At 56.6% G+C, this 9974-nt stretch overlaps 1 protein-coding gene across 1 annotated transcript in view; it reads left to right on the top strand.

The window, feature by feature from the left end:
• The window catches only part of TCF3 (transcription factor 3), a 77930-nt gene that overhangs the window by 40500 nt on the left and 27456 nt on the right, over positions 1-9974 (top strand). Inside the window, exons 3-4 of the mRNA XM_029963905.1 lie at positions 2531-2604; positions 3603-3696. Of these exons, the coding sequence (XP_029819765.1) occupies positions 2531-2604; positions 3603-3696 (168 nt within the window). The remainder of the gene's footprint in view (positions 1-2530; positions 2605-3602; positions 3697-9974) is intronic.

The raw sequence follows: 9974 nt of genomic DNA, 5'->3' as shown, positions 1-9974 counted from the left end.
TTGTGCCAGGGGTTTCTCCTTGTTTAAGGGGTGTGTGAGCCTCCCCCTCAGCTTTTGTCACCTCTGCCACCCGCTGTCTCCTCTCCCTCCTTCCTTGGGGAAGCCTGGCAGGTTTATTTTTATTTTTTCAGGGATTTTGGCACAGAATCCCAGGATGGGTAAGGCTGGAAGGGACCCCAGTGGGTCATCTGGTCCCACCTCCTTGCTCAAGCAGGGTCATCCCAGAGCACAGCAGCACAGGATCGTGTCCAGACTGTTCTGGAATATCTGAAGGGAATAACTGAAGGTTCTGGAATATCTCAAGGGATGATTCAAGTGAGGGAGACTCCACAAGCTGGGCAGAATTCACCCTGGGCTTCCAGGCAGCCCAGGGCTCTCCAGAGACTGTGGTGCTGCAGTCCTTGTCCTTCCAGCACAGAGGGAGGGTGTTCCAAGGATGTCCGAGCCTGCGGATCCTCCTCGTGCCTCCGCCCTGACCCTTGGGGAGCTTTAAAACCACCCGTGACAGCAAAATGACTCCAAGGAGCATTTTTTTCCTCCTGCCTCGCTGGGGTTTGCAGGGATTGCAGATGAATTGCTTTTGGAAAAACACATTAGCAAAGCAAAAGTTTATTCTAGGAAGTAGGAGGTGGGAGAATTGGCAGTAATTCTCCCCAGTATCCAAGGTATTATTAGAGGCTTATCCCTGCTCTGCACAGTAATCACATTGGAAATTTTTGATTAGAAAACAAAATCTAAATGAGAATTATGAATATTCATTAGGTGTGGAGATTAATATGCATAATTATGCAAATTAGACAGCAATTAAACACCAATTCTCTGGGGAAATGATTAACACAAAGGCACCGAAATAGAAGGATGTAATTTGAAAGAAGTTTCTGGTTAAATGAACAGTGAGGGGAGCGGAGGAGACAAATCCATGGCATGTTTGCCATAATAATCAGCTTTGCCGAGCTGGAATGGGAGTGAGCCCCGTCCCCCTGCCCTGCTCCGTGTCCTTGCTCCCACACACTGCCCACCCCACTGTCCCCACTGCTGCAGGCAGCTCTCTGCTCCCAGCACGGCGTCCTGGGGCACCTGGAAGGGCCATCCCTGCTGGCACTTTGGCTTTTGGAAGGGCCAGCACAGGGAGAGCCCCCGGGACCCCAGTGCTGTCACGGGGTGATCCTGGGTGCTGCCAGGGGTGCCACATGTCACTCCATGAGTGTGGCCATGAACCCCTGCGGGGGGTTGGGGTTTGCCAGTGCCCTCCACCCTGCTCAGCCTCCCAGGGGCTGGGATTTCTCCTTGCTGGTGTCCATGCAGTGTCTCCAGGGATGATGCCCCCACCCTGCCCAGCCCCCTCTCAAATCCCTGGGTTTAACCCCCCGAGCCTTTAAACCCCTGGTCACCCACCAGGGCGGGAGATGGAGCAGCACAGTCACAAATGCTGCTGCCCAGTCAGGTTCAGGATGTTTTCCAGGGAATGCTCTTTCTGTGCAGTCGTGGTGTCAGCTGGAACTTCAGCTTTGCTTATGCAACACCCCAGGATTTTTGTGTCCTAGTGGGAATTTGTATCTCCCTGAAGGGGATCCAGGGAGGGACTTGGGACAAGAGCCTGAAGAGATAGGACAAGGGGAAATGGATTCCCACTGCCAGAGGACAGGGTTAGATGGGACACTGGGAGGCAATTCCTCCCTGTGAGGGTGGGGAGGGGCTGTCCCAGGTTTCCCAGAGCAGCTGTGGCTGCCCCATCCCTGGAAGTGTCCAAGGCCAGGTTGGACAGGGCTTGGAGCAAGGTGGGCTGGTGGGAGGTGTCCCTGCCCATGGCAGGGGGTGGAATGAGATGAGCTTTGAGGTCCCTCCCAACCCACAGCATTCCATGACTCTCTGGCTCCCTGGGGTGCCTCGTGGGCCCAAGAGCTGCAGCCTGGGTGGACCTGGCAGGTGATGAAAGGAGCTCAGTTCCCCCCACAGGCTGTGCAGGCTCGTTGCAAAACCCTCCTGGTTGGTCCTTTGCCATCTGGGTGAGATCCCCTTTTGCCAGGGATGTGCTTGGAGGGCTAAAGCTGAGATGAGCAGGAGTGTGCTCTGATGGGCCCCTGCTGACATCACACCTGGACACCGTGACCTTGCAGCTCCATGGACAAAAATCAGGTCCTGCTGGAGCACTGGGATGGGTGCACTGGGATGTTTCTGACTCACTGGGATGTTTCTTTCTCCTCTTCACCATCAGTCTGTGGGGGGAAGAGGTTGATGGGTGCTCTCTGGAATAAAGGAGTTAAAATACTTGTTTCTCCTCTTCCCACTGTCCCGTGTTTTGAAACATTTCCAGACTGTGGTGGGATTTGCTTTGAAGTTTGTGGAATAAATCCCAGCAGGAGTGGGAAGGTGAGGAGGGAGAGGGGAGGCTCAGTCACGCCAAGTGGAAGTGGTTTATTAATGAAAATATTGTTTTGTTTGTAGAAGGAAGAGTTAATTTTACGAGAACACCTTTGAGGCTTTGCTGATAAAGCAAAGAGTAACCTTTGTTCTTCCTGTTTTTCGGTAGGCTTGGATGAAAGGCCGGGATCAGGTTCCTGGGGAACGGGAGATCAAAACAGCTCCGCGTTTGACCAAGGAAGGGTAAGGACAAAGCACAGACAGGAGCTCCAGCCCAAACAAACGGGGGCTTTCCCAGGCCTCCCAGAGCATCGGGAACAGCTTCTCTTGCCCCATTTTGGACGTGGGTTCTGGGAACCCTGCGGGGGGGACAGCAGGGAGAGGGGCCTCCCATCCCCATCTCCCCGGGCTTTGCTGCCTGGAGGAGGTTTCTCCTCCAAAAACCTCCCCCAGACCCACACTGGGGTGGTCTCCCATGGCTGCTCAGGCATCTCCCCTCCCTGCACTCAGGGTTGGTGTGGGAGAGGGGCAGGGTGGGACAGGGGTCCCACAGATGGGGTCACGATTGGGTGGGCTGAGGTTTCTCACCTGGTGACGAAGCTTTCTGGGCACCCACCACTCAAGGGAGACCAAGGGGATCCACCACATCATCCAGCCAAAGTGGCCTTAGTGGGGATGGAGAACATGGGAAGGGTTTTGCAGGGAAGGAGTCGAGGCTGCAGCAGCTCAGGACTTGGGCCTGGGGAGGGGAAGAGAGGAAAGAGATGAACTTAGTGGAAACAGTGTTATTTTGGCAGCTGCTCATGTTTTAATGGGCTTGTGTGATTCATTTTTGCAATGGCACCTTTCCCTCCCCTCTGGTCAGCAGCAGAGCTGTCACTGTGCTGTCGGCTCTCATTTATATATTTAGAATTTATATATGTATATAAATATGTTAAAAAATCATGTTTATATTTATCCAGCCTTTTCTTAGCCCCTTTTCCCCCCCTGGCTCGGGGAGAGCCTGCCTGGTTCCCACCTGGTGGGTGCCAAACTGCCTGAGAGCTGCAAACCATGGTGCCATGTCCCCTCCCAGCACCACATCCTCGTGGCTGCACTGCCCAACTCTCCTTTGGCATGAGGATAAAACCCCTTTTTTTACAAGGAGCCTTTGGCTTTGCCCCTGCCTGGGGGAGGCTGGGCCCTGACAGCCCCGTGTTTTGGGGTTTGGCTCCCGTGTAACTCTGCTCTTGTCCCAGCAGAGCTATGGCGAAGGCCCCCACTACGGCGAGCACCGGGACATGCCCTCCCACAACAGCATCTCCTCGTCGCCCTTCCTGGGAGCAGGACTCGTGGGTAAGTGCCTCCCAGCTGCCTGGCAGGTCCCCAGGGCAGGGCACACGTGGCACAGGCTGGCCCGTGGTGGTGGCAGCGTTTTGCATCGACCGGCGTTGCCGTTCCCCGTGTCAGACCCGCTCCGGGTGTTCTCCCAGCTGTGGCCCAGGAGCTGGGATCCAGAGGGTTTCACCAGTGCCCAACCTGTGGGACAGCTGCCGTGTTTTGTGTGTGTGGTTATTTTTCTCTGCTTCACAGGAGCACCCAGAGGCAGTAGCAGAGATCAGTGCCTGACGTGCTGGCACAGGGCTGAGTGTGCTCCTGGGAGCTGGTAATCAGGGGTGGGAGAGCACCAGGAATGAGAGGGAGAGAAGAAACACTCATTGTTAAGGATTTAGGACAACGTTAAGGACTTGGGATGAGCCTGCTTGAGTGGGGAGGTGTGACCAGATGACCCCACTGTGGTCCCTTCCAACCCAACCCACTCGGTGACTTGGAAGGGGCTCGTGGCTGTGTCGCCTCCCAGCCTGGCAGCCCCTGCAGAGAGCTGGAGGTGCTCCCCTTGCTGCAGTGGGATTTGGAGGGGCCTCTTCCCTTGTCCTGCAGGGCTCCAACAGCCCCATCTGACCCCCCCATCCCCAGCTCCAACTGGGCAGTGTGAGGAGCTCCCAGGTCCCTGTGAGCACCGGAGATGATGATCCTGCGTGACCGGACGTGTGTGACCATTTACCCAGTTACCTCTCCCAGCTCGGGGGCGGGAGGAGAGATTAAGAGCAGAAAATATCCATCCTGAAGGGCTTAGAGAGCTCTAATGGCATTAGAGGTCAGGAATTGGGGTTAGTCCTCCCCACCTTTGCCCACGCAGGGCTGGTTAAACCCTCCGGGGCGTGCGGAGGGAGCGGTGCCGGGACGGGGCTTGCTTCGGGTGTGAAGGAGGGGTGAGAAGAGGGAATGGTGTTTGAAACGGAAAATCCCCCCCACGACAGGACCTTCCTCCTGCAGAGCTGGTGGGAAAGGGGAAAAGCAGAGCAGGGTTGTGCTGGGAAGGGAGCAGCCACATGTTGGCTGCTCCTGGCTCAGGTCAGAGCGAGGGGCTCCCTGTCAGCTCTGCTCCCCCCTTTCACCCCTCGTGTTGCTGGGGGCAGGTGTGTTGTGTGCAGGTGGAGGAGCATTTCTGAGCAGCTCCCCTCTGCAAGGGCGGTTGTTCCTTCTCATTTCTGCCCCGGGAGGATGTCAGTGAAGCAGAGGAGAAGTTTCTGAGCAGGACGGGGGAGCCTTGATGCAGCTCAGCGGGGTTTTGGGGGGGTGTGCGTGGGGGGGCCCATCCCAGCCCATCCCACACCTGGGGCCAAGGCAGCCTTGAGAGTTTCCAGCCCAGAAGGAGCTGCCCGAGGAGGAACACGGAGGTTTCCCCTTTGATGTGTGCAGGGAAGACGCCTTTGGCTCCCTCTCAAAGCCGGGGCTCCCGGTCCTTGGCAGGCGCCGCGGCACTCCCGGCGCTCCCGGCGGGGCTGCCGGCCCGACCGGTCCCCGGCACGTGGAGCTGGAGCCTCCACGGCCCCAGAGGGTGGTTTCCAGTGGCTGGCCCTGGAGCTGAGGGCAATCAGTGGCCTGTGGGACAGTGGCCACGCTCTGTGCCCGAGGCTCGAGTGCTGTGTCCCCGCGGGGTCCTGACCAGGCAGTGGGTGCAGCACCGGGAGCTCCAGAAATGGGGAACAGCCAGAGGGGTAAAGGGGTTCTTCACATTTCAAAGTCCCTTTTGTTCCTAAAGTTGGGTGTGGTAAAGTAGAAAGCGTCGATTCCTGGAGCAGGTTCCAAAATACATAAATAAGTTTTCATTGTAGAAACGTGGAATGGTTTGGGTGGGAAGGGACCTTAAAGCCCATCCAGTCCCACCCCCTGCCATGGGCAGGGACACCTCCCACTAAACCTGGTGGCTCCAAGCCCTGTCCAACCTGGCCTTGGGCACTTCCAGGGGTGGGACAGCCACAGCTGCTCTGGGCAACCTGTGCCAGGGCCTCACCACCCTCACAGGGAATTTTTTCCCAATATCTAATCTAAACCTACAATCTGATCTAAACCTGCTCACGTGCTGATGGACCCAAGGAAGACCATGGGACGGATTTTCTCTTCCTCTTTTCCAAGCTGCTTCTGAATGTTTTTCAAGTGGCCAGATGCTGAGGGATAGGGGAGAGGAAGGGGCAGTGCAAAATAGTGCTTTTGCATGCAGGAGTGTGAAAGCAGTGGCAGAATGGGAGGGAGAGTTTTGGAGATGTGTCACTTCTGATTTTGGAGAAAAGCCATCAAGGTCCCCCTGGGCTGGGAACCTCACTCCAGTGGGGAACTTGAGTGGAATCAGAGAATTTGAAAATTGGAGGAGGTGGAGGGAGCAGATGAGGATGAGCATGTTCTGGTACTCTGTGGATGAAAGGTGTGTGAGACATCTGAGCCCTTCTCCAAAATCAGAATTTGTGTCTCTTTCCCACTTGATCTCTCTCTCCAAGAAGGATCAAGAACTGCTGAAAGAAATGTTTTGGGTGGGCTATGAATGACCTGTGTTGGCAGTGGTGGGCTTGGCCAGCTAGAGATGGAGGCTGAGCTGAAAGGGCCCCCCAAAGACAGTGTGGGCTTTGGCTTCCCGTGCTGCTGCAGCTCTGAGCACAGTCATGGTGGTGCTGGCCTCCTCCTGGGACCCCTGTCCTCTGGATTTCGGGTTCCTGGAGTCAGAGCATGTCCCAGGGCCAGGCTGCAGCCCCCCATCCTCTGACAACGGGCTTTAGGGACAGCGAGCACCTTCCCAGGGCGCAGGGACACTGCTGGCCAGGCAGCACTTGGTGGGGAAACGGAGCAAAACGGTGATTTTTTTGGCTCTGTTTTCCACATGGAAAAAGAGACTCCTCTCTGACCAGGCTTTTGGTGGGCTGAGGAGCTCCTGCCAGCCCGAGCTTTGAAACAATCCTTTCCAGAGTGGAGATTTCACCTGCCCCTGCAGGCTGGTGGCATTTTGGGGCTGCGAAGTGGCCGAGGAGGATCCCGGGTGCAGCCTGTGCTCCCCTTCCCTCACGAGCTGTGTCACCACTCAAACTGATCTGACATGAGCAGAGGGCAAGGAGAGAGATTTAGAAGCTGCAGGGGTGGCCCTTTGGATAAAGGAGCAGTGGAACATGTGTGTTCATCCAGAGCTCTTCCCAGTGTGTCCCTGCACCGGGAGATGGCTTTGCAAACTCCGTGGGCAGAAATCCATGGAAAAGGCAGGGCTGGAGGGATTTGCCTGGCCCAGGAGAGAAGGAACATGGGTGTGAGTTCAGCCAGAGTAGGGCACTGCCAGCACATCCCCAAAATCCCTGTGAGGCTGCGGCCCTGCCCCTTGTTCCTGTCCTGGTGGGTCCCTTTGCCATCACCCCACCCTGTGCCCTCCTCCCCTGCCCAGAGTCCCCTCCTGGAGCCGTGAGGAGGGGGCTGCTCAGCCCCTGGGGCAGAGCTGGGGCAGCACAAAGCTCTGGTGCACAGGCCAGGCAGGTTTAATCCCTGCTGTTCCCTGTCATTCCCTACAAGCAGGCAGTGATCCCAGCAGTCCTGGCATGGGAACAGCATCCCCAGAGAGACAGTCACTGCCTGCTCCTCACTGCAGCCCTGCCCCAACCCAGGCTTGGGGTGGTGTCCCTGTGGACTGCAGGGTGCACACCTCATCCAAAGCCAGTTTGAAAGGAAGAGCACTGAAATGTGTTCAGCTCAGACACAGAGATGTTGGATTTGGCCTCGTGGATGTTCTTTTGTTGAACATCCTGTGTCTGGCACGGTGGGATTTGCTTTGGGAGGCCCCTGCAGCACAGAGCAGGGAGGGGCTGCCCTGGCATGGGACCTGGGGGAGCTGCTCTCAGAGCTGACCTTCCTCTGCCCTCAGGGCTCCCCCAGAGCTGGGGGTGATGCCTCTCCTGCACTCAGGGACAATGTGAGGGGAATCTTCAGTCTCTGCCACAGCTTCAGCTCCACGAGGGGAGGGGGAAAACCAGAGCTGTGTGCAGGACTGACTGGGCAGGGAGCTCTGGGCTGTGCTGCACGGGGATGGGATCACCTGAATTTAAAAAAAAAAAGAAGAAGAAAGTAAATTAGAAAATGTCCAAAGGAGGGACACAGAGTTGGTGAAGGGTCTGAGGAGTGTCTGGGCACTGCTCTGGGACCAGGGACAGGGCCCAGGGAAGGGCTGGAGCTGTGCCAGGGGGCTTGGGATGGATCTCAGGGAAAGGTTCTTCCCCCCCAGGGTGCTGGGGCACTGCCCAGGCTCCCCAGGGCAGTGGGCACGGCCCCAAGGCTGCCAGAGCTCCAGGAGCGTTTGGACAACGCTGAGAGGGACGGGGGGGATTGTTGGGGTGTCCTGTGCCAGCCCTTGGGGCTGCTCCTGGAGGACAAAGGACATCCTGAGGACATCTGAGCATCCCAGCCCAGGGTGTGGAGAGGTGACAGCAGTGTCCCTGACTCTCCCAGGGTGGTGCCAGCACACAGCATGGTGACAAACCAGCTTGGCCCAGAGGATGAGGAGTGTGAGAAGGGCTTTTCTGTCTGTTTGAGATCACCAGCTTCACAATTTACTGTTCATCTTCAGCAGGGGCAGGCAGGGAGGGGGTTGGTTAAACAGTGAGGAAACTGATAAGCCATAACAGATTTCTTTCTAGTAATTATTTCTAGTAATTAGCTGCCTTTCAGAGCAGTGTTTCTAATCGGGTGGGTATTGTCAGTGCCTGTGGATTGGGGTCTTCCTGGACAATGGCTTTAATGGGGGGGTTGTTGCTGCTCCTGGGTTTTTAACTTTTTTTTTTTCCCTCCCCCTTTTTAATCCCTGGCTGTGTTTTTCCTCCCCTTTTTCCCCAGGCTGGAACTCTAATGGAATTATCTCTAATGGTGCAGGGCTGGGGGAGGCTCGTGGTGGGTGGTGAGTGGTGGGAGCTGCACCAGGGCTGTTTCAGGGATGGGTGATGTGGGGGCACTGGGTTTGCCAGCAGGTGCTGGAAAAACTCGCAGGCAGCACTTAAATACCTTTCCTTGGGATGTCCTGTGCAGGGCCAGGAGCTGGACTCTGGTGATCCCTGTGGGCCCCATCCATCTCAGGGCATTCTGTGAGTGGGGAGAGAGATGGCAAAGCCACAAGTTCACTTACAAGCAGTTTGCTCCCGTGGGGGTGAAATGCTGCCACAGTCCAGGTGCCAAAGCCAATCCCTGTTGCTGCCAGAGCTGGTGGGAACCTCGGGAAAGAGGAGTTTTGACTGTGCCACCTTGTCCCTGGGCTCAGGAGCAGATGTGCCTTTGGGAGGTGCCAGCACAGACGGTGGGGGGGGTTCTCTGGAGAAGTCCTGGGTGAGGGCAGGGCCTGGGGGAGGCTCCCCTGAGCCTGGCACAGCCGGATCCTGCAGGAGGGAACGTGCTGGGGAGAGGAGAGAGGCTGGGAAAAGGCTTGTGGAGCATGGCTGAAGGCAGCATGGGCAGGGGAGGGGCAGGGGAAGGGGATGGCAAGGGGTAAAGGCAGGAGGGGATGCCAGGACTCCCAGCAAGGGAATGCCAGGAAGAGCTGGAAGTGCTGAATGCTCCCAGCCAGTTTCTGGATGCACCTTGCTCGAGGTGCCTCCACAGTGCTTCACCTTGGCATGTTAAAATTTGCAGAGGTAAATCCCACAGAGAGGATTTCCAAAGGAAACCCCTTTCCTCTTCAAGGGATTTATTCCCAGTACCTTCTGATCCCTCTCCCACAAGATCCCTTAACACCCGTCTGCAGGATTTCAGTAATTCCGTCGGGAGCAAGATGGCATTGGGGGAGATTCCTGGGGGTTTCTTTGTGAAACCTGCCTCCATCCTGGTCCCTGCCTCCTTTCTGGGCCTTTGCCACCTTTCCTGGCCGGTGCCCTGGGCTGTGGCTGCCAAGGGGTGACCAGGGTGACTCCGGGTTTGCCGCCTGTGCCGGTGGCATCTCCCTGCCCGCAGAAACAGCTCCTTCTGCTGGCAGGTTCAGCTGCTTCTTGCCCCACTTGTGGACTTCTGGAATTGCAATAGGCTGAGTTACCAGCCTGGAAAGGTTTGCCATTCTCTTCTCTGCCTTGTTTTCGTAGGAAATTAGATGTAGAATTTCTACTGCCGAGCTTTTTGCTGCTTTTCCCCTTGTTATGTGATGATGGAGGGTGCAGGAGCTGGGGCTGGCTGGGGGCTGCCCTCTATTTCCCAGTCTCCCACATCCCAGGAGGCTCCCACTGATCCAGGCGTGCAGGAGACACTGACACCAGGCACATTAACCAAGGAAGGCATTAGAGGCC

Source organism: Manacus vitellinus, unplaced genomic scaffold (genome assembly GCF_001715985.3).
Source record: "Manacus vitellinus isolate BGI_N305 unplaced genomic scaffold, ASM171598v3 scaffold_64_pilon, whole genome shotgun sequence".
In the NCBI taxonomy this organism is placed as follows: Eukaryota; Metazoa; Chordata; class Aves; order Passeriformes; family Pipridae; genus Manacus; species Manacus vitellinus.
The sequence above is the reverse complement of the archived record's forward strand: the minus strand, read 5'-3'. Positions and strand labels throughout refer to the sequence as shown.